Source organism: Hemiscyllium ocellatum, chromosome 5 (genome assembly GCF_020745735.1).
Source record: "Hemiscyllium ocellatum isolate sHemOce1 chromosome 5, sHemOce1.pat.X.cur, whole genome shotgun sequence".
NCBI classification, from domain to species: Eukaryota; Metazoa; Chordata; class Chondrichthyes; order Orectolobiformes; family Hemiscylliidae; genus Hemiscyllium; species Hemiscyllium ocellatum.
Genome location: NC_083405.1, coordinates 24271813 through 24295398, shown reverse-complemented (window position 1 = coordinate 24295398; position 23586 = coordinate 24271813). Strand labels below are relative to the sequence as shown.

Sequence of the window (23586 nt, the reverse complement as noted above, 5' to 3'; positions counted from 1 at the left end):
AGCTATAGTTATTACCAAAACCACTCCTGATATTCTGATCTTAGGTTCAGTAAGAAATGTGTTCTTCTTCTCTTCCACTTCCCCTGTGCTCCAATCTCTTATCATCTTCTGCACAAAGTACACTCCATGCTACACTGCATCTGATACATTAGAGTTAAAGCAATTGGCTCCAAGCATCAATGGAAGGACTAAGATTTCATTACTGTCCCTGCAGAAAATGTAGTTATAAGCCAATAAAATAATTGGATTATATTTGTGTCTCTGTGTACATTTAAGCTTGTCATTTAGCTTATTGTAATAGCAGCTATTAACTATATATTTTTAAAAAATATACTAGGACTAAAATTACACTGAACATTCTAATAGAATAGCAAGACAAATGGATCATATTTCCAAGCAGGAAGAAGTCATACTTTTAATTTGCATTTAGATTATAGTTGTATAAAAGGTCACAAATATATTTGAGACTACATTTGAATTTTTTCCACATAAATGTTTAATCATGTTCTTTTATCATCCTAGCAATTTCCCAAAGACACAATTAATGAAGAAGTTGTTGATTTGCTTCAGCCCTACTTTGAAATGACTGACTACAATATTGAAACAGCCAAGAGAGTCTGTGGCAATGTAGCAGGAATCTGCTCCTGGACTAAGGCTATGGCTTCCTTTTTCTCCATTAACAAAGAAGTTTTACCACTAAAGGTATTTCAAGTTGAAAGTGTTGAATGTTAAGGTGATAGCATTTAATCGTTCCCACCAAAAACTACTTTTTATAGTGGGAGAATTGGTGAGAGGACAACATTTTAATCGATATGTACTTTGTAGCATAAATAAGAGAACAAGTAGAAAAAGCTTATGCTTTTATTTATCTTTCTAGCCATTAAATCATTTCCAATTACAGTGTCCATTGTATATATGCCAGTGCACCAGAATAATTTAGAGTAGGCAACCTCAATAATTTGAATTTGAGTTCAATGACAAAAGAAGTCCCAAGGCACTTCCGAGACGGATGTCGGAATGAACGCTGAGGTCAGTGATGACAGACCTGTCTGGAGATAATTTTTGATGGGCTTTTCATAAATTGAGAGAGAGGAGAAAAGATAGATAAATGTATGGAAAAGGTTGTAGAGATCAGGCTCAAGACTTCTAAAAGCTTTATAATTCATTTTGGATGGGATGGGAGTCGGGGAGATTGGGGAATGATTAAAGGGCTAATATCAGAAGTGTGGGATTATTACAGGTGATTACAGTGCCAGAAGAGCTTGTGGAAGAAAGATTGCACAGCATGACAAGAATTTTAAGTATTTTGGAGGACAGGATACTAATGACATGCAAAGAGTGTAAATCTGATAGCCAAATTAGGCATATTATAAGAAATAGAACAAATTGAAGTTTATGTAAAGCAGAGGATGCAAGAGTAGGAAGGAAAGATCTGAATTAGTTGTTTGTAGTATAGACTCCCTACAATATAGAAGCAGACCATTCAGCCCATCGAGTCCATGCTGACCCTCCAAACATAATTCCACCCAGTGTTGATAAAGCACGGCACTGGAAAAGGCACAGCAGGTCAGGCAACATCTGAGGAGCAACAGAGTCGATGTTTCAGGCATAACCCTTCTTCAGGACAGGAAATAAATGGGGGGATGGAGCTAGGAGAAAAGTGGTAATAGGTGGGTGAAGGTAAGAGGTGATGGTGATAGGTTGGTGGGAAGTGTGGAGTGGATAATTAGGAAGGAAGATGGACAGGTAGATCAGGTGAGGAAGGCAGAGCTGAGTCAGAGGGTTGGATTTGAGATGGAGTCGGGGGGGCGAGGGGAAATTTGGAAACTGGTGAATTCAATGTTCATGCGGTGTGGTTGTAGGCTCCTGAAGCAGACGATGAGGTGTTCCTCCTCGGGTTTACAGGTGGCCTTGTATAAGTGGTGGAGGAGGCCCAGAATGGACATGTCCTTCAGGGAGTAGGAGGGGGAGTTGAAGTGGATGTCCACAGGAAGGTGAAGCTGGTTGGGGCGTACTGACCAGAGGTGTTCCCTGAGCCATTCTGCAAGTTTGCGCTCAGAACTACAAATTTGGCAGAGATTTACTTATATATTCTCCAACCTCATTTATTGCATCCAATGCTCCTGATATGATCTCCTCTACATCGGAGAGATCAAGTGCAAACTCGTGGAAAGGCTCAGGGAACATCTCTGGTCAGTACGCACCAATCAACCCACCTCCTACAGCCATCCACTTCAACTCCCCCTCCTACTCCCCTGAGGACATATCCATTCTGGAGCTCCTCTACCGCCTACAAAAGGCCACCCGCGAGTTAGAGGAGGAACACCTCATTTTCTGCCTCGGAAGCCTACAACCACACGGCATGAACATTGAAATCATCAGTTTCCAAATCTCCCCTCCCCCACCCATCCCAGATCCAACCTCTGACTCAGCTCCGCCCTCTTGACCTGACCTACCTGCCCAATTTCCTTCCCACCTATCCATTCCACACTCCCCACTAACTTATCACCATCACCTATTACCTTCACCCACTTATCACCATCCCACCTACCTTTCCCCTAGCCCCAATGCCCCCATTGATTTCTCAGCCCTCTTTCCCTGTCCAGTTCTGAAGAAGGGGTATGCTCGAAGCATTTACTCTCTTGCTCCTCAGATGCTGCCCTGACCTGCTGTGCCTTTTCCAGCACCACACTTTATCGACTCTGACTCTCCAGCATTTGCAGTCCTCACTTATTCCTAGCATTCCATCCAAAGCCATTCCCCCCCCTCCCTCCCCTATCCCTGTAACCCTGTTAGAGGGGGCATTTAGCATGGCCAATTCACCTAACTTGCATCTCTTTGGACTGTGGGAGAATACCAGAGCACCCAGAGGAAACCCAAGCAAACATGGAGAGAATGTGCAAACTCACACAGTCACTCGAGAGTGGCATTGAACCTGGATCACTGGTGTGCCGCTCCTAGCAGGATCAAAAACATGTAAGAATGGAGATGGATGATATTGCAAAGGCATTGTGAGTGATCTAATTGAAGGATAAGGTATGTATTTTAAAACTCAGCTTTGAAATGTACAATATGACAAGGTTATGAACAGTCTGGCCAGCTTGAGAATATAGCCTGACAGGGAATGGAATCAATTACAAGAGAATGGAGGTTTTGGCAGAGGCCAACATTAATGTGTGCTCTTAAATTGTGGGATTTGATATCAGGCAAGAAAGAAAGAAGTCAGGCATCATAGTGAAGTGGGAACATTTGATGGTGTCATAAAACAATGAAAGTTATTGCCATAACTGTAGGCAATAGATATAGAATCATTTACTTTACAGGAAAGAGAAGTTAACAGCTTATAATGATTTGAAATCATAACTAAGAATGCATACATATTTATTTTAGGCTAATTTGGCAATCCAAGAAAATCGTCTGGCTATAGCCATGTTAGATCTTCAGAAGGCACAAGCAGAATTAGATGCTAAACAAACTGAACTGGATATTGTACAGGCAGCCTATGACAAGGCCATGGCAGAGAAACAAGTGAGTATTAAATAATTATAGTCATTGTTTATTGTTTGCAAAATATATGTAATTGTTTGGGTGAAAGAAACAATATCTTACCCTTGCTTTTGTGTAGAAAATTTCTAATAATGCCACTATGTGGAAATTTTTTTGGGGGGGACATTGACTAATGGCTTGGAATGCAGAGTGATGCCGGCAGCGTGGGTTCAATTCATGTTCCGGCTGAGATTACCATGAAAGACTTTTTTTTCTCAGCTTCTCCCCTCTCTGAGCTGTGATGACCTTCAGGGTAAACCATCACGAATCTTCTCTCTCTAATGAGAGAACAGCCCTTTGATCTGTTTGGTCTATTGCGAGTTCATGACTCACATGGGCATCAGCTGTTACAGGCATCAATTCCACATTATTTAACAATTCTTTCAGATATTTTAAATATCCTAATGTGGTTTTATAGATAAATTTTGCAACTTTCTCTGAGGTGGTAATTCATCAAAAACTAACACCTTCAAGAACAGGAGTTTGCTATACCTGACAAGCAAATAAATCCAGCCCCCTAATTATGTGGTTTGACTCTTAATATCATCTGACATGTTCCAGCACTCATTCTAGTAAACAGCTTCTCTAAAGATCAGTGTTAATAAATAAGAGTGAATTGATTCATTGGAAGCAACCCAACTATTGTACAAAGTATTCCAGCTCATATGATGATTTCCAATTTGTGAAGCTGTTCCACAATATAGCAAAGATCTTATATAGTGCCATGGCCAGTGGGCATGAGTAGAAATTCCCCCCAGAAAATGTTATCTCTTCTATATTATTGTGTTTAAATTCTATTTCTTTTTAAAAATGGATAACCTCGTTGGACTATTGATGTGGTTGAGGCTGACCACATGATCCATTCCCAAAGGCTTTTGAACACCCTGCATATTATAAACATTTCAGCAAAGCAAAAGTCTTACAGACCGGCCATTTGCTTCCAGTTAGATCTGGAGATAAAGGAAAACATAAAGACTCATTGTTGCTAAACTGGGTGCTGGTGCTTTCACAGTTATCTCATCAACTTGCAAGGAAACTCTGATATAAGAGGTAAGGCTACACTTTAAACTTAATGACCTTGCAATTAGCACGTGAAATGCCTGCCTTTATCACTGAAATCAGACCTTGTTGGACTGTTTAAGCTCTGAGATTCAAAGTCAGTTTTTGTCTTAACCTCATGAGAGGAGCAGCTCCAGGCCTTAGCAGCTCGAAGGCCTGCTTTTCATTTCTGACTCTGTCAAAGGTCTCCAGAAAGGTCTTCACCTATGAAGCTGGATGAATTCTCTGAATATAGAGATAATTGCTGTACCTTTGACTACTATCTGTTTGCATCCCATCTCCCAGGAATGCTACAACATCAACGACTGACAGATTCCCAGTTGAACCTTGACTTCACAGAATCCTTGCTGTGCAGCAGCAGGCCATTTGACCCACCAAGCCTGAACCGACTCTCCAAAGAGCTTCCCACCCAGACCCATCCCATACCCGTAACCCTGCATTCCCATTGGTTAATCCACATGATTTACACATCCCTGGACACTATGGGCAGTTTAGCCTGGCCAAACCAGCTAACCTGCGCATCATTGGACTATGGGAGGAAGCCCACACAGACATAGGAAAAATGTGCAAACTCCACACAGACAGACATCCAAGGGCGGAATTGAAGCCGGGTCCCTAGCACTGTGTGGCAGCAGTGCTAACCACTGAGCCACCCATGTCAATGACTTACTGGATTCAAAATCACTTAAATTATTACTAACCACTTTGCGTTTTTTCCAGAAGTTCATAAGTTGTGACATCTATCCTCCCCTTTTTATTTCTTTCTACCTTGTATGGTTATATGTGAGTGAAGGAGAGTCATAGACACATACAGCATGAAAACGGACCCTTCGGTCCAACTCGTCCATGCTGACCAAGTTCCTAAACTAACTAGTCCCACTTTCCTGCATTTGGCCCATATTGTTTTCTTATTCATGTACTTATCTCAATGTCTTTTAAACATTGTAATTGTAGCTGTATCCACCACTTCCTCTGGGAGTTCATTCCACACACTAGCCACACTCTGTATATAAAAAAAAACGTTGCCCTCATGTTCTTTTTAAAACTTTCTCTTCTCACCTTAGGAATATGCACCTGAGTTTTGAACTTGCCCACCCTAGAGAAAAGAGCCTTGCTATTTACCTTATCTATGCCCTCATGATTTTATAAACCTCTATAAAGTCAACGCTCAACCTCCTACGTTCCAGTGAAAAAAAAATCCCAGCCTATTTTTATAACTCAAACCATCTATTCCCGGCAACATCCTGGTAAGTCATTTCTCTCTGATCTTGTAATACTCTACCTATTGCAGGATGACCAGAACTGCACCAGTACTCCAAAAGAAGCCTCACCAATATCCTGTATAACCTCAACGTGATGCCCAACTCCTATACTCAATGCTCTGAGCAATGAAGGCAAGTCTGCTAACTGCCTTTTTACCCACCCTGTCTATCTGTGACACAAATTTCAAAGAATTATGTACCTGAACCCCTCGGTCTCTGGTCAACAACAATTCCCCACACTTTGAATGTTTGGTGAAATAGTGCCCACATTTGCTTTCATCTTAAATGATTTTGCTGCAGATTTATTTCTAAGATTTGAAACTAAAAAATAAACAGGATTTATAGAGTATGCAGTGGCCAATTCATTAAGTGATTGGATTAAAAATTAAAGCTTTAGATCAAATAATACATCACTGCCTTGGGCTTAAGAGGGGGGGGAAACCAATCATAATTTAATTTTCATTCCATTCCGCTTTCATCTATGAAATTGTGCTGACATTGCTTCCAAGTCCATGTAATCTTATGGCTAAAGGCAACCATCAAAGATCTCATCTGCTGATAAGCACACACTCAACAAAAAACATCTGTACTGATCACAGTTGAACATTACTTGTCTGACAGTTAGGAAGGTTATAATGTTTTGGGATCGCGATTTTTCAGAAGCGGGAAAGGAGGAAGAGTTCCTCAAGAATTTATATTAGGATCCCTGCTCTTCATTGTAACCAAAACATTGGTGTACAGGGTAAAATTAGAAAAATTGTAGATATCATTAAACTTGGAAATAATTTGGACTCAGAAGATGATTATGTTGAACATCTAACAGGATGTTGGTGAAATGAATGGACAAGTCTTCAATTTAATGTAAAATTAAGATGTTGATATGATCTATGATTTGATTGTTTTAGCTTAAAAGTGTCAAAGATGGTTTTACTGTGAAAGGTGGACATATTTGGAGACATTGGCTACAGAATATTTGCCAACAATGGATAAACTGAGTCTCCAAAGTCACATCAGTCTATTAGCAGTTTTGCTTTAAACTACCTATTTTTTCCAAAATAGAAGAAAATTAGTAGAGAGAGAGAGATAGAGAAAGAGAGAGATCAGCAATAAGAAACACGAACTAGCCATTTAGATTTAGAACCTGGCTCAAAGGTAGAAGACAGAGGGTGGTGTGGAGGTTTGTTTTTCAGACTGGAGGCCTGTGACCAGTGGACTGCCACAAGGACGGTGCTGGATCCTCTAATTTTCATCATTTATGTAAATGATTTGGATGGGAGCATAAGAAGTATAGTTAGTAAGTTTGCAGATGACACCAAAATTGGAGGTGTAATGGACAGCGAAGAAGGTTACCTCAGATTACAATGGGATTTTGATCAGACGGGCCAATGGGCTGAGAAGTGACAGATGGAGTTTAATTTGGACAAATGCAAAGTACTGCATTTTGGGAAAGCAAACCTTAGCAGGACTTATACACTTGAAAGTAGAGTCACAGGTAGATAGGGTAGAGAGGAAGGCATTTGATATGCTTTCCTTTATTGGTTAGAGCATTCAGTATTGGAATTGGGAGGTCATATTGCGGCTATGCAGGATATTGGTTAGGCCAATTTTGGAATATTGCATGCAATTCTAGATTTGAGCTGCAGGGAAAGGCTGAATAGGCTAGGGCTGTTTTCCCCGGCATGTCAGAGGCTGAGGGTTGACCTTATAGAGGTTTATAATGTCGTGAAGGGCATGAATAGGATAAATCAAAAAAGTCTTTTCCCTGGGGTGGGAGACTCCAGAACTAGAGGGCACTGGTTCAGGGTGAGAAGAGAAAGATATAAAAGGGACCTAAGGAGCAACTTTTTCACGCAGAAGATGGTACGTGTATGGAATGAGCTGCCAGAGGAAGTGCTGGAGGGTAGTACAACTGCAATATTTAAAAGGCATCTGGATGGGTATGTGAATATGAAGGGTTTGGAGAGATTTGGGTAGGGTAGGTGGGACTAGGTTAAGTTGGGATATCTGGCTGGCATGGATGAGAATGTAGGGAAATAGATGGTGATAACCTGAAAAATGTCCAAATTACAGAGCAGCAAGTGCTGGATGTCTTGAAACGTATAAAACTGGATAAATCCCCGGGACCTAATCGAGCGTACCCTAGAACTCTGTGGGAAGCTAGGGGAGTGATTGCTGGGCCACTGGCTAAGATAGTTGTATCCTTGATAGTCATAGTTGATGTGCCGAAAGACTGGAGGTTGGCTAACCTGGTGCCACTATTTAAGAAGGATGGTAAGGGGAAGCCAGGGAACCATAGACCAGTGAGCCTGACATTGGTGGTGGGCAAGTTCTTGGAGGCAATGCTTAGGGACAGGATGTACAAGTAACTGGAAAGGCAGGGACTGATTAGGGATTGTCAACATGGCTTTGAGCGTGGGAAATCATGGCTCACGAACTTAATTGAGTATTTTGAAGAACTAACAAAGAGGATTGATGAGGGCAAAATGTGATCTATATGGACTTCAATAAGGCATTCAACAAGGTTCCCCATGGGAGACTGTTTAGCAAGGTTAGATCTCATGGAATACAGGGAGAACAAGTCATTTGAATACACAACTGGCTTAAAGATAGAAGACAGAGGGTGGTGGTGGAGGGTTGTTTTTCAGACTGGAGGCCTGCGACCAGTGGAGTGCTACAAGAGTCAGTACTTTGTCCATTATTTTTCATCATTTATATAAATGATTTGGATGTGAGCATAACAGGCATAGTTAGTAAGTTTGCTGATGACACCAAAATTGGAGGTGTAGTGGATAGAGAACAAGGTTACCTCAGATTACAACAGGATCTGGACCAGATGAGCCAATGTGCTGGACAGTGGCCGATGGACTTTAATTTAGATAAAAGCGAGGTGCTGCATTTTGGGAAAGCAAATCTTAGCAGGACTTGTACACTTAATGGTAAGGTCCTAGAGAGTGTTGCTGAACAAATAAACCTTGGAGCGCAGGTTCATAGCTCCTTGAAAGTGGAGTCACAGGTAGATAGGATAGAAGAAGGCATTTTCTATACTTTCCTTTTTTTGATCAGAGTATTGAGTACAGGAGTTGGGGGGGTCATGTTGCGGCTGTACAGAACATTGGTTAGGCCACTGTTAGAATATTGCATGCAATTCCGGTCTCCTTCCTATCGGAAAGATGTTGTGAAACTTGAAAGGGTTCAGAAACGATTTACAAGGATGTTGCCAGGGTTGGAAGATTTGAGCTATAAGGAGAGGCTGAACAGGCTGGGGCTGTTTTCCCTAGAATGTTGGAGGCTGAGTGTTGACCTTATAGATGTTTATAATATGAGGGACAGGGAGAAGATAAATAGACAAAGTCTCTTCCCTTAGGTGGGGGAATGGAGAACTTGAGAGCATAGGTTTAAGGTGAGAGGGGAAAGATATAAAAGAGACCTGAGGGGCAACTTTTTCACGCAGAGGGTGGTACGTGTATGGAATGAGCTGCCAGAGGAAGTGGTGGAGGCTGGTACAATTGCAACATTTAAAAGGCATCTGGATGGGTATATATGAATAGGAAGGGTTTGGAGGGATATGGGCTGGGTGTTGGCAGGTGGGATTAGGTTGGGTTGGGATATTCGATCGCCATGGACGGGTTAGACTGAAGGGTCTGTTTCCGTGCTGTACATCTCTATGACTCTAAGACACTGTGGTTCACCGTACAGAAATCCAGGCGGAAACTCATACTCAGCTTGAAAAGGCTAAATTCACGAGGAGTTAAAATGAGATTGGACGATTCATTTAACTTTTGCTAGAAAAAGAATCTTTGGGGAGAAAACCTCACTGTGAGAGACTGTGTTCTAAGGTTAAAAGTCCCTGAAAAAGGGAAAGAGATGGTAAATCCTCAGAAGCTATTCTTGGAATAGTTCAGAGAGAATTGAATGTCTATGTAAAATATAAAGTAAATTCATGCCAAACGAAAATGACTACTGATTATTTTTGGGGATATACAGTATCAGTTGCCACCAAAGATAATGTTTGGTCAATAATGCTTCAAGTCTTTTGTTCCACTAAAGTGTTGAAAACAAAATAGTGTTGTGACATCCTTTCTCAGTAATGAATTGGAAGCTCAGGTTTTCCCTCAGGTTCCATGGCGACCATACCAAATTGAGTGGTCTTGAAGATTTCAAATCTACAGGCTGAGACAGGTACATTGGGTTTGGTCAGAACTTAAACAGACAAGATTTCACTTTGACTTATTGAAAAGTTGAAATGGCTTTTCTATTGCTAGAACATTTCTTGAAAGAAAGATCTTGCCTTTAACTACCTTGCAACAATTAAAAATGTGTTAATTTGAAGACTAGCATAGAAATTTGAAATATATTTCCAAATAGATGGTCATACATTGAGAAATATTGAAGGTATTGGCTCAAAAGAGTTATGGAGACATACAGCATGGAAACTGACCCTTTGGTCCAACAGTCCATGCCGAACATAATCCCAAACTAAACTAGACCCACCTGCCTGCCTCTGGCCTATGTCGCTCCAAATATTTCCTATTCATGGATCTATCCAAATGTCTTTTAAATGTTGTAATTGTACCCACATACACCACTTTCTCAGGAAGTTCGTTCCACACGCAAACCACCTTTGGTGTAAAACATTTGCGCTTTGTGTCTTTTTAAAATCTCTCTCCTCTCACCTTAAAGATGTGCCTTCTAGTCTTAAAATCCCCCATCTTAGAGAAAAGACAACGACCATCAACTCTATCGATAACACTCATCATTTTATAAACTATCAGATCGCCGCTCAACCTCCTATGCACCAGTGAAAAAAGTCCCAGCCTATCCAGCCTTTCTTTATAACTCAATCCTTCCATATCCGGCAACATCCTGATAAATCTCTTCTGAACTGCCTCCAACTTAATTATATCCTTCCCAAAACTGGGCGACCAAAACTGCACGCTATATTCCAGAAGAGGCTTCATCAGTGTCCTGTACAACCTCAACATGACTTCCCACTCCTATACTCAAAGGACTGAGCAATGAAGGCAAGCGTGCCAAATGTCTTTTTAACCACCTTGTTCATATGTGAAGCCAAGTTCAAAGAATTATGTACCTGCACCCCTAGGTCCCTCTGTTCAAAACACTTCCCAAGGCCCTACCATTAATTGTTTAAGCCCCATCCTTGTTTTTGTACCAAAGTGCAATATCTGACATTTATCCAGATTGAACTCCATCTGCCATTTTTCAGCCTATTGACCCATTTGATTAAGATCTGCATATAATCTTAGAAAACCTTCACGGTTTACAATGCCACCAATTTGGCTGTCATCCACAAACTTCCTAAACATGCCTTCTATATTCTCATCAAAGTCATTTGTATAAATGACAACCTTGAAAAAGGTAATCCAGATAAAATCTGGGCTGAGCTGTCCCGGATTAAATTACAAATGAAACAACATGATTTGGAAAAAGAGAACAAAGCAATGGTGAGTTCAAGGAAAAAGAGAAATGGAAAGAAAGCTTGAACTCAAAAGAGAGGTAAGTGGAAAAACAATGGGAACTGAAAGTGTGGAGACTTGAATTTTTAAAAGGGAAACATCCTAAAAAGAAGGTAGAAAAGAGTTTTGAAGAAGAAATGAAAAAGAATGAATTGCAAATTCAGAAGATTGTGATTAAATGAATAAAAAGTAGTAAGCAGGCTTGACAATGGACCAGATTGAAATTCTAGTTTTGATTTGGCAAGAAATGTTTGCCTAATGCCTGAATTCAGTGAGGAAGGAGTAGCAATGAATTTGTGTTGTTTGAGAAAATAGCCATAAAGTTACTGTAGCTAAAATTAATTTTGGTGGTATTACTAGACTGTTTTGATGGGAAAAGTATTGGAGATTTGTTTAATCTTTTCTCATGGAAGTCTACAAACTAAGATACAGTTAAGGCTGTTGTATTTACTGTGTTTGAGTTAGTCCCAGAAGCTTACCGACAAAGATTTAGCAATCCGAAGAAACAGACTTTTATGAAATTTGCTCAGAAAAATGGTGTTTTATTTGGTGGTACTGAGCTATAAAACTGCATTGGTATTTTGAAAATCTTAGAAAGGTGTTGTTAATAAGGGAATTTAAAAATAACATTACTTCGGGGATCAGGCCCCACCTAGAAAGCTTTTAAATAAGGGCAACACTTTTTTGGCTGATATTTATAAATAGTTCCACAAAATCAAGTTTGACAGCAAACTTTTGTTTGCAAGCACCCAGAGATATAGGTGTGTTAAGCAGATCAATAATGAACAGGACACTACTTATGCTGAGGGAGAAACAGAAATGAAAAGACAAATGTTTCTCAGAATATTGAGAGAGACAGTGCCAGAGATAAATATAATTCGAGGAGACTAATGTTCCTTTTGACATTAGACTCAGCATATAAAAGCACAAAATTGGCTGTTGAAAACTAAGTATGTAGCGTTGATGTGAGCCTCCAGTGCTTCTCCAAAAGGTGCCACCCTAGTGAGTAAAGCTTGTGACAAACTAATACCATCTGATGCATTCATTTACTGTGGATGCAGAGTGGAAAGTGAGTGTACTGTTTGAGAGTAAAGAAACACAATTTTTGTCTGATAGAGGGACTAACAGTGGCTAGACTGGCAGTTTCTAAAGTCTCATAAAAATGTTGACAATACTGGGTTGTAAACAGTTGTACCTTAAACTCATCATTTATTCGCCAACTTAAAATTATGCTTCAAAGATAGTGAATTAGCATTTTTGTTTGGATACAAGGCTCATGTTATTCACATTGCAATGAAGATGGGGTTTAAAATGAGAAGTGTTTCTAAGATAGCGCTAAAACTCTGAGACAAGTTACTCTATCAGGAGCCCGAGAAAAGAGAGCACCATAGACAGCAAGACACTATGGTGAACTACTCAGGAATACAGATGGAAGCTCACAATTGATTTGAAAATACCACAAGAGTTAAAATGAGTCTAAAGGAAGAAATTTTGGCAGGAAAAAAACTGTAAGAGATAGTTCTGAGATGTAAAGTTCTTTGGCTGACATGGAAAATAACATCAGTAAACTCCGGGGATCTATAAATCACCTTAGACAGATTCTGGAAGTATTGAATTTCTGCTTCTAGGTCAGTATAAAATAAGTTTATGCAAAAAGTAGAAAGGTAGTGTTCTATGTTGTGGTTTAAAGTATCAGCTATGTTTATGGTCTTGGTAAGGAATTGTAAGTTTTTTTGAAAATATGAAAACCCAGGTGTTTACCCAAGTAATGAAGCCATAAGGTTCACTGTTTTAAAAAAAAATACTCTGCAAAAATCAAAGAACATGAACACTAGTAATTACATGAGATCTTAAATAGTTCCGTTAAAAATATTAAAAGTACAATGAACACAGTTGCTTGTCATCCAAGCTAAATTTCTCAACTCAAGTTTCCTTGTGCACCTGCTCGACTGAAGCTGACAAGACTTTAAGTCACATATTTATCAAAAAATGGAACATTAACCAATTGGTTTGGGTTCTGCTCCAAAGATATTTATAAGGGTTGAGATTCTCCCATTTACTTTTGACAAGATTATTCCTTCAAATTTCCTTGAAGGGAGTCCAGTTCAGCCTAGGTACCACTCGCACCCTTGAGTCTGAATTCTTCTAGTTCTAATGTGCTTTAGCTCTGGAGCCTTGCATCAAAGCCGCGCACCTCTCTCTGTCTGTTCAACAAACACTTTAAGATATGCCGACAAAACACATTAGACCTCATGGGGGATATTCTCGACATGACTCTGACTTAGCTGAAAACCAAATTAAGGTTCAGTTCTAGGTTTCTCTGGACCCTGGCTGAACATTTCTTTCATGCAGAATTCAATGAAATTTTCTGTACTCCTAAAATGTTTAAAAGCTTTGATAACTGAGGGACTCTACTAACAGTGAGTTGACTTGAGGGATAGCCAAGCTCAAAAGAGAGAGCTCTTTCTGATCAACAATTCTGAGCTTAAAGGTTATCTGACTGAAAATGGAAACTAATGTAAGTAAGCTTCTGGGATCCATGAATCACTGTGGACAGGTTCTGGAAATTTTGAAAGTCTGCTTCTAGGTCAGTATAAAATATATTTGTGAAGTGTGTCTGAAGACTCCAGAGTTAAGGAACTTTAGAACCATGAGAATTCTTCATGAGGTGACTATGGTTTGGAGCGCAAGTGATGTCTGTGCAACCTCAGATGTACATAAAATGGGCTTTGGACAACACAAAGATATTAAACATGTGGAATGAACAAATACTTGGCAAGCCTGATAACAAATCTAAGCCCAGGAGCAAACTGCACATATGGATCAAAAAGGAAATCAAGAAGAAATGGGCTGCATTAATTACCTAGCCCATGCCTATGCGATCCATTATATCTGAGCCTAACCCCATTTTACCATGCACTGCTCCCAGAATAACTTGCCATTGTCAGATATCCTGGCATTAACTGGCATCCCTTGCATCTGTGTCATTTTTAAAAGGTGATTTGGCATCCTGATAAGCACAATCAGTTTAAAGCTAATTTCTTGACATTTATCCCAAACATGGCAGAGAAGGGGAAATCACCTGTCTTTGTAGGAAGATTCCTGGATGTCCTGCTGAAAAGGCTGGAAGTACCATCAGTGCAGGTTACAACACCAGATCATGCCAGCCTTGTCCATGCCACCTAGGTTAAAGCTCTCTCAGCTGTCTGTAGATTTGCCCAAAGAAGGAAGAAGGTCAATCTTCTCCACTCTGCCAGTGTAAGTGCCACCATTTTCTCCCTGATAGCTCTTGCTCAATTCATCCTGCTACTGTACCCACCTCCCACCATGCCTCTGAGTCTATCACTGTACCCAACTCCCACCAAGCCTCATGGTCTATCACTGTACCAGTCTCCTACCAGGCCTCATAGTCTACCACGGTATCCACCTCCCACCAAACCTCACGGTCTATCACTGTACCCACCTCCCACCAAGTCTTCACCTTCTGTCACTCTCTCATCCATCACTACCTCTGATAACATTAACCCTGCATGCTCTCTATGCTGCCTATTTACTCACTCACCTACACCAAAAGTTTCAGTTGTGTTACCCACTTTCATCTCCTTTAATTCCTACCTGTCTTTCATTCGAGGAGGAAAACAGCCCTTGATAGAGGAGGAAATGTTAAGACAGGTGGTGGGTTTCCTGATTTCAACTTCTCATCACAACTGCCTCATGTGGCTGAATTACCTTTTTCTACCCTTTGAACTGGTATTGGAAGCTGCCGTTGACTTATTGTATTGGGATGCCATGACAGAAGTCTATCCCCCAGAGCTGACTGAGATCTACTGACAATCACGACAAGCTTCCTGTCTTGTGCCTGTACCAAAAAGCAAGGCAATACAGCAGTACTATGAGCCTGGCATTTCTGGCTGAGAAGGCAAACCTCACAAAAGCAATGCAACTATTGCAGCCATGCTATGAACATCTAAATAAGCATAGAGTGTGTGGGCTGTAAGAGAAATGCAGCACAGTCCAGACCGTGAATGCATAATGTCCTTGGGTAGCGTTGCAATAACAGTTGTCAGTGCAACACTGAAGTGCAGAAACGTGCTGTATGTGGATGGTAGATGTAGAGTGAGGGTTCCTAGAGGCTGGCCTGTATTAGGTGTCAGTATCCGTGGGTGTGGGATATATGTAACCACCGTTCATGGAAAGTGCCCTAAATCATTGGTGTCCAGCATGGAGGGACTTTGGAGCGAACTGTGAGCTGAATTCGTCAGATACTTGCTTTGGTTTCCTTGTGAGAATTTTTGATGTCCAGCTTATTTGCCACATTTGGTATGATGGGAATCTAAATATTAATGAGGTAAATTTGTCCTTTTACCAGATATGTAAAAAGTAATAGTCCCTCTTTGTTGGCAACTTGTTGCTGCTTAGTGAGAAACTTGCCATGCTGCTTGTGAAATGCATAAAGGATGAAGCAAGATGCTCTCTATGTTGAGGTTGGTCTCAATGGATTCCTTGTCTAATTCTATCACAAATCTCACCATGGTCCACATTGCTTGGACCCCTATGAGATTCCACCCCTAGTACCTAAAGAGACCATATCACAACAGAGTGTTTTTATTTCTCTTTTATTAGTCGTACACAAATTTAGTTCTAGTCTTGTGTTAAAGTCGCCTGTCTTCCTTTCAGCAGCTGACTGGAAACTTAAATTTCTTTTTAAACATTATTGACCTCTGTGGAGACAGTGATACTTGGATGAAGCTCTGAAGAATGCCAGAGTGGAGAATATACTCTGCTTTAGGGAGTTCTATGCATGAGCCCTTCCTCAGGAATGAGGAAGGGCTCATGCCCGAAGCGTTGGTTCTCCTGCTCTTTGGATGCTGCCTGGCCTGCTGCACTTTTCCAGCAACACATTTTCAGCTCTGATCTCCAGCATCTGCAGTCCTCACTTTCTCCCCTTAGGGACTTCTATGTCTACTAGTCAGAATGTCTCAGATTTCATTTGACTTTAACTTTACAACCATCGCTTTCACATATTATATCTGTACGATGATGTCATTAGTAGGAGAGACCACAGTCTTTACAAACACAAACTTGTAATGGCAAAGTTCCCAGTTTGTCAGAATTATTTAGATGAACTCTGAATATTGTGCTTCTGATATGGTGCCTACTTCATGCAACCCAAAACAGCAACGATTGCTCATGGCATCATGTTTTTAGGAGATTATTTGGTGTTTGGTAGTATTATGAAGCTGAGGTTATTCATGCTTGTTAGTGTGACGTACGATTGAAACATTTCTTCTTGTCAGGCATTGTTGGAGGATGCCGGACGTTGCCGACACAAGATGCAGACTGCTTCCACGCTGATCAGTGGGCTGGCAGGTGAAAAAGAACGATGGACTAAACAAAGTAAAGAGTTCTCAGCACAGACCAAACGCCTTGTCGGTAAGAACTCACTTCACTGACCACTGAATTATGTTTTGTACTCATCCAGTTTATTCTTGCTACCTTCTGGAAAATAGATATGTCACATGTAAAAGCACAGTGCTTCACTCTCTCTACTGCATTTCTTGACAGAATCTTAAAAAGAAATTACTTGCATATTGCTGAGAAAATGCACATTTGATTAAAGTTTTTGTCTTACACTCAGGACAATTTGCAAGAAGACCAATTTAGGGAAAAATCAAGATTTATATGTTATTAAAAGGGATTGCTGTTTAATTGGCATGTGGACCCTGGTATAGGTGTTGCCATGGATAATACATGGTTATTGATGAATGATAGGCAATACTCAGGCCTTGTTTAAATTTTAAATTCAGCAGGTTTAAAATTTACACAAAAACAGACAGTTAACTTTTTATCATCATTGAATGGTGTATTATCCATAGTAAAACCTGTACCAATTAGACTTCAGTTGCCAACCAATTAGTACTCACCTCCTTTATAATATAAAGTATTTGCCTTTTACTTTGGTATTTTTATGACTTGTCCAGATGAGTGCAAAATGGAAAGCTTGGAAACGTGTATTTTTTTCAACAATTCTCAAGATCAGCATTACCACACAACTTGGGGAAAAATTGCTTGAATAATATAATTCATAACATTGTAAAATCAATAACATGAATATTAATACTTTGCTGGAGAAATATAAATTTGATTGGAATCATTAAAATTGGGCACACTAGATAATGGACTCTCTGCAAAATTAATCAATATGGTGTACTAAACTGGCACTGCAACTGACAAAATTAAACAACAAAGCAGCATTCTTTAATCAATACACAATGGATTTTATTTCAACAGCATCTTTATCATAATTTTTGAATATAATTTAAGGTTAGCACACTGTAATAAGCTTAATGGTTCATTCTCACTTCAGGTTTAGTGCTCATTCAGCTTTGCATTGGAGCTAAGATCTATAAATATAAATCAAGCATGAAGGACTGAATTGTCTTGAGAACAAAGTGAAGTGAGACTTTCGTTTTCTATAGTGTCTCTAGCTTCAACCCAGTATCAAGTCAGGCTGTTAATCCAGAATAAGGCTGCATTTACACGATGTATGCTGTGCAGATATGAATCAAGAAGCAGTTTGCAAAAATGATTTGTATAGTGATTGGGTGGGTCTGGAGTGTGGGCGAGTGATGGCTGTAGGGGAGGAAAATGATGGGAATGCCTTTGATTTACCTGGTCTGAGTGATCTTTCTGGTCTGGAGGCTGCTCAGCAAGAGTTGACTCTTGAACTGGGAGAAAGGAGGATAAGGAAGGAAAGAGGAGTTGTTCCATTGTTGATGGCCTGCAACTGCTTCAGATCTTAAATATCATTCTGAGTACCCTGGCTGGGATTGGTTGTGGGTGAGGGCAGAGTCCTATTGAAGAAACCTGACACTTTTGTCTTCTCTACTCTGTGGCAGCCCATGAGCCCTGACAAACCTGTCTGGTATGTAAAGACCTCTGACGTAAGCTCTAGCACCAGCCTCTTCAGTGTTACCTCTGATTGGGCACTCTGTCTATTGATTATAGACACAGAAAACTAAGATGCGAAGGATAAGAATTACCCCTTTCTTCTCTCCACCAGTCCTAAGTTGAACCCCTTCAGTGGTGCATCATATACATTACTTTGGAGCAACTCTAGATATTCCAGAGCTGGGGTATTAAGTAATTGCTTTTACTTCCTCTTCATTGCACTGGAAATCCCATTCACAAAGTGCATCTGGAGGGGTGTACTGTACATACTCGTAACAAAATGGCCCATGTCTGCTCACACAAAATGGCTGCCAAACAAAAAGAGGCAGCCTGCCTGAGGATTAACACACATGATGGCTGATAGGGGATAAGTAAGACTAATAGTCTGTTCCAGCCTTTAATTCAAGAAAATGGCAACATGTTTGAATAAAGTTACATCAAGGCCATGAGTACCCCATTCCAGACAGTGCTGGTAAGGACATGTCTCTAAAATAGGAGAAAGTGAGGACTGCAGATGCTGGAGACATGAGTTGAAAAATGTGGTGCTGGAAAAACACAGCAGACCAGGCAGCATCCAAGGAGCAGGAGAATCGACGTTTCGGGTATGCCCGAAACGTCGATTCTCCTGCTCCTTGGATGCTGCCGAGCCTGCTGTGTTTTTCCAGCACCACATGTTTCAACTCATGTCTCTAAAATAGTCAAGCAACTAATCATAGCCCTCACAATGGAACAGTAGTTGTCCAGTGAATGAGTGAACACCAAGCATGAAATAACTCCAGTCAACTCCTTAAGTCATTACCAGAACAACAGCTGATGTTATTTTCTTGTTGTCTCCTGAAATGAGTTACTCTGCAATAGTTATTTATAAATTCCCTTGGGAATCATAAGGATAGTTTTAACATATAAAAAACATATAACCAATGCTTAATAAAGTATTAAAGAAAAGGTATTTAGACCTAGATGTGAAATTTAATTAGCTTCAGGAAATACCTTCCTGCGCCCTGAACAAAATAGATTGCTTACAGCTCAAAGTACTAAGAGTAGAAAAAGCTGTAGTTAACCTTACACTTTATAACTAACTTCATAACAAAAATCAATATTATAAATCTTACAGGAACTAGTTGGAACTAACTGTCTTTTGTATTTTTGTGCGCATAATTAGGACAGTGGGCAATGTATGAGTAATAACTGAATTTCATAAAGACAGTGCATGAGATGCCCTTTCTACAAATAAAGCCAGCCTGATAGGCCTGAAGGAGTACAGCAGTAAACTTTGGAATATCAATGAACAGGATGCATCAAAAGATTCCAAAGCCTAGAGATAATGCAGTCTGTTAAACAATATGAAATCATGGGAAGCTGAGGCTAGTCAAACGGGTGTCTGTCATTGATTGGGTGTTTTACTGGATTGGATGGATGGATTAGGAGGAAGCACTATAGTTACATTGTATATAATCATTGTTATACAGAAATGTATAAAATACTGCTTTTTACTGTACGTGTTAAAGTGTGTGATTGATCTATCTTCTGATCTGAGCCAACGATTAAGTGAATAATTGAGTTTGCATGTCGAGGCCAATTCAGGGAAGATCCTTTGGCCCTCTCCCTGCTTTAACCAGTTTCTGCATGAATAAACATCCACCTGCCTGCATCCTGTCTGCCTCCCAAGTCTTCATTCCCTAACAGGGAAAAATGCTCCTACAGGATCCTGTAGAAACTATCTTTTAAAAGGTCTTTGGATTAATTCCTTCACTTTAAGAATGTGTCTTGCAGATTCTTGTGTTTGGATCAATGCAGTTGCTCGCCAACTACACCTACAGGTCAGTTGTCAGAGAAAACATTAACCAAAGCCTCCCCAAATCCTCAAGTGAATGTATAAGAGCCCATACCACTATTTTGATGACGAGCACAGGAGTTATCACTGGATTATCATCGCGTCATAGAATTTTGCAAAACAGAAGGAGCCCTTTTGACCCATCCTGTCTGTACTGGCTCCTGAAAGAACTCCCAGCTTGTCCCACTCTCTAGCCCTATCTCCATAGCCCTCTAACTTCATCACTTTTAAATATATATCCCGCTCTCTTTTCAAACCTCCTATGGAATCCACCTCCACCGCTCTCCCACGCAGCACATTCCAAATTCTAACGACATTCTGAGTAAAGAAGTTTCTCCTCATCTTACTCCTAGCTCTCCTGCTGACAGTCTTGAAATTGTGACCCCTACTTACTGACATACCAACTTGTGGAAACAGAATATCCTTCTTTACTCTGTCAAAATTGTTCATAATTTTGGACACCTCAGTAAGGTCACCACTTAATCTTCTCTGCTCCAAGGAGTATAAGCCCAGTCTCTTGAATCTTTCCTTGTATCCAAAATCCTTCACACCTGGTATCATTCTAGTAAATCTTCTTTGAACTCATATCCCTTCATTGGCATTGTTATAGAAAGAACTCATCAGTATCAGATTTTTTTGGGATGTATTGAAGTAATGAAAGATTTTTTTTTGTATCATTTTGGTGCTGATGTTCGCTTCACATCTACAACCCTTCTTCCCTCTACTAAAGTATTTTACACACTGTTGCTTTCCTCTCTTGGAAGTGCAAAAGAACTCTGAAGTTATTAACGTGCTTTGAGATATTAAGCAAAGAACCTGAACTGCTAATGTTTTTGATTTGTTGTTTCAGGTGATGTGCTATTGGCAACTGCCTTTTTGTCGTATTCAGGGCCATTTAATCAAGAGTTCCGTAATTTGCTTTTGAGGGATTGGGAGAAAGAAATGAATACTCGTAAGATTCCCTTTGCCAGCAACTTGAACCTTACAGAAATGCTAATTGACATTCCTACAATTGGTGAATGGAACCTACAAGGTTTACCTAATGATGAGTTGTCGATCCAGAACGGAATCATTGTTACGAAAGCAGCTCGTTACCCATTGCTAGTTGATCCACAAAACCAGAGCAAGATATGGATAAAGAACAAAGAGGTTAAGAATGAACTTCAGGTATTATAATGTTCTTTTTTTCTTATATATGACCAATTCATTTACCACTTATGGTTTATCTATCTATATCATTAAACGTTTTATAACTGGTGCATGTCTAGCATGGTGTAATGTGTGTGGAGCATGTTATTTTTACTTGGCAAATTCACAAAAGCAATTGATTGAAAATCGCCCATAATTCACCATGTTGCAAAAAAATCCAATTCTTCATAAAGTAAACCAGCTATATTTCTTATCAAGAGATTTCAAGCCCACATTGATTATGCACCTTTCAGTATATTTACTACTAAAATTAATTCAAAGGCTAGTGGAATGTTAGCTTTTAACTCAAAGGGCTGAATCAATAAAGAAACATCTGTAATTAAAAGACCATAAGGAGCAGAATTAGGCCAGTTGACCCATCGTGTCTGGTCTGCCATTAGATAGCTGATATGTTTCTCAACACCACTCTCCTGCCTTCTCCCCATAACCTTCGATCTCCTTACTAACTGAAAAACTTACTATCCATCTCTGTCTTAAATACATTCAATGACTTGGCCTCCACAGCCCTCTGTGGCAATGAGTTCCACAGATTCATCATTCTCTGAAGAAATTTCTCCTCGTCTCTGTTCTAAATGCTCATCCCTTCACCCTGAAGCTGTGCCCTAGGGACCTAGTCTCTCTGACTAGTACATTTTGTCCAGGCCTCTGAGTATTCTGTAAATTTCAAACAGATTCATTCTTCTAAACTCCAACAGGTACAGACCCAGAGTCCTCAACCATCCCTCATATGACAAGCCCTTCATCCCCAAGATTATCCTTGTGAATCTCCAAGGCAAGCACATTCTTCCTTATATAGGGGGTCCAAAACTGCTCACATCCAAGTGCAGTCTGACTAGAGGTTTTAGCCTCAGCAGTACTTTCCTACTCTTATATTCTACCCCTCTCAAAATAAATTACGAACATTGCATTTGCCTTCCAAACTGGTGACTGAATTGCATGCTAATCTTAAGAGAATCCTGAATAAGGATTCCTAAGACCCTTTCTACTTCATATTTCCAAAGTCTTTCACCAATTATAAAAAATTCTATGCCTTTTCTTTCTAGCAGGGTACACGACCTCACACTTGCCCGCATTGTATTCCATCTGCTACATCTTTACCCATTCTTTAGCCTATCTAAGTCCTTCTGCAGCCTCCCTGATTCCTCAGGACTACCTGTCTCTCCACCTATCATTGTGACATCAGCAAACTTAACAACAATGCCCTCAGTTCCTTTGTCCAGATTGTTAATGTATAACATGAATAATTGTTGTCCCAACACTGACCCCGAGGGAAGTGTAGTAGCCACCGGTTGCCATCCTGAAAAAGACTTCTTTATTCCCACTCTCTGCCTTCTGTCAGTCAGCCAATCTTCTGTCTATGCCAATACCTTGCTGTTAATACCGAGGACTGTTATCTTATTTCACAGCATGATGTGCAAGGCCTTCTAGAAATTGAAATATATTATGTCCACTGGCTCTCCCTTGTTTAACTTACTTGTTATCTCCTCAAAAAATTCAAACAGATTTGGCAGTTGGCAATTATGACCTTCCCTTGACAGAAGCTGGGCTGGCAGTCCTATTTCATCATACACTCTCAAGTACTCCATATTCTCATCCCTAATAATGGACTGTTAAATCTTACCAACAAATAAAGTTAGGTTAACCAGCTTATAATTTCCCATGTTCTGCTTCAACTTTTAAACGTATTATGAGTGACTTGTAATCTGCATATAAATTGAACAAATTAATAACAATACTTGAGGAGGAATTCTTGGAGTATCTATGGGATAATTTTTTTTTGGATCAATATGTTGAGGAACCAACTAGAGCACAGCCTGTCCTAGACTGGGTATTTTGTAATGAAAAAGGAATAATTGATAATCTAGTTATGTGAGGCCCCTTTGTGTTGAGTAACCATAATAATTCTGAGCCTAGGTTCCTGGATCTAAATAGAGGAAACTACAATGGTATGAAGTGCAAGTTGGCTACGATAGATTGGGAAATGTAACTTAAAGAGATTAAGATGGAAAGGCAGTGGTAAACATTAAAGGAATGCTTGGATGAACTGCAACAACTGTTCATTCCTGTTTGGCATGAAAGTAAACCAAGAAATGTGGTCAAATCATGGCTTACAAGTGAAATCAGTATCAGATTCAATGAAAAGGCATACAGATTGGCCAGAAGAAACAACAGACTTGAGGAGTGGGAGTAATTTAGAATTCAACAAGGGAGGACAAAGGGATTGATCAAAGAAAGGAGAGTACAAGAGGAA

The 23586-nt window shown here is 40.0% G+C and overlaps 1 protein-coding gene across 1 annotated transcript in view; it reads left to right on the top strand.

The window, feature by feature from the left end:
- dnah5 (dynein, axonemal, heavy chain 5) overlaps positions 1–23586 on the top strand; it is a 298393-nt gene that overhangs the window by 207662 nt on the left and 67145 nt on the right. Inside the window, exons 60-63 of the mRNA XM_060825297.1 lie at positions 523–702; positions 3391–3528; positions 16639–16774; positions 20977–21293. Coding sequence (XP_060681280.1) covers positions 523–702; positions 3391–3528; positions 16639–16774; positions 20977–21293 — 771 coding nt within the window. The remainder of the gene's footprint in view (positions 1–522; positions 703–3390; positions 3529–16638; positions 16775–20976; positions 21294–23586) is intronic.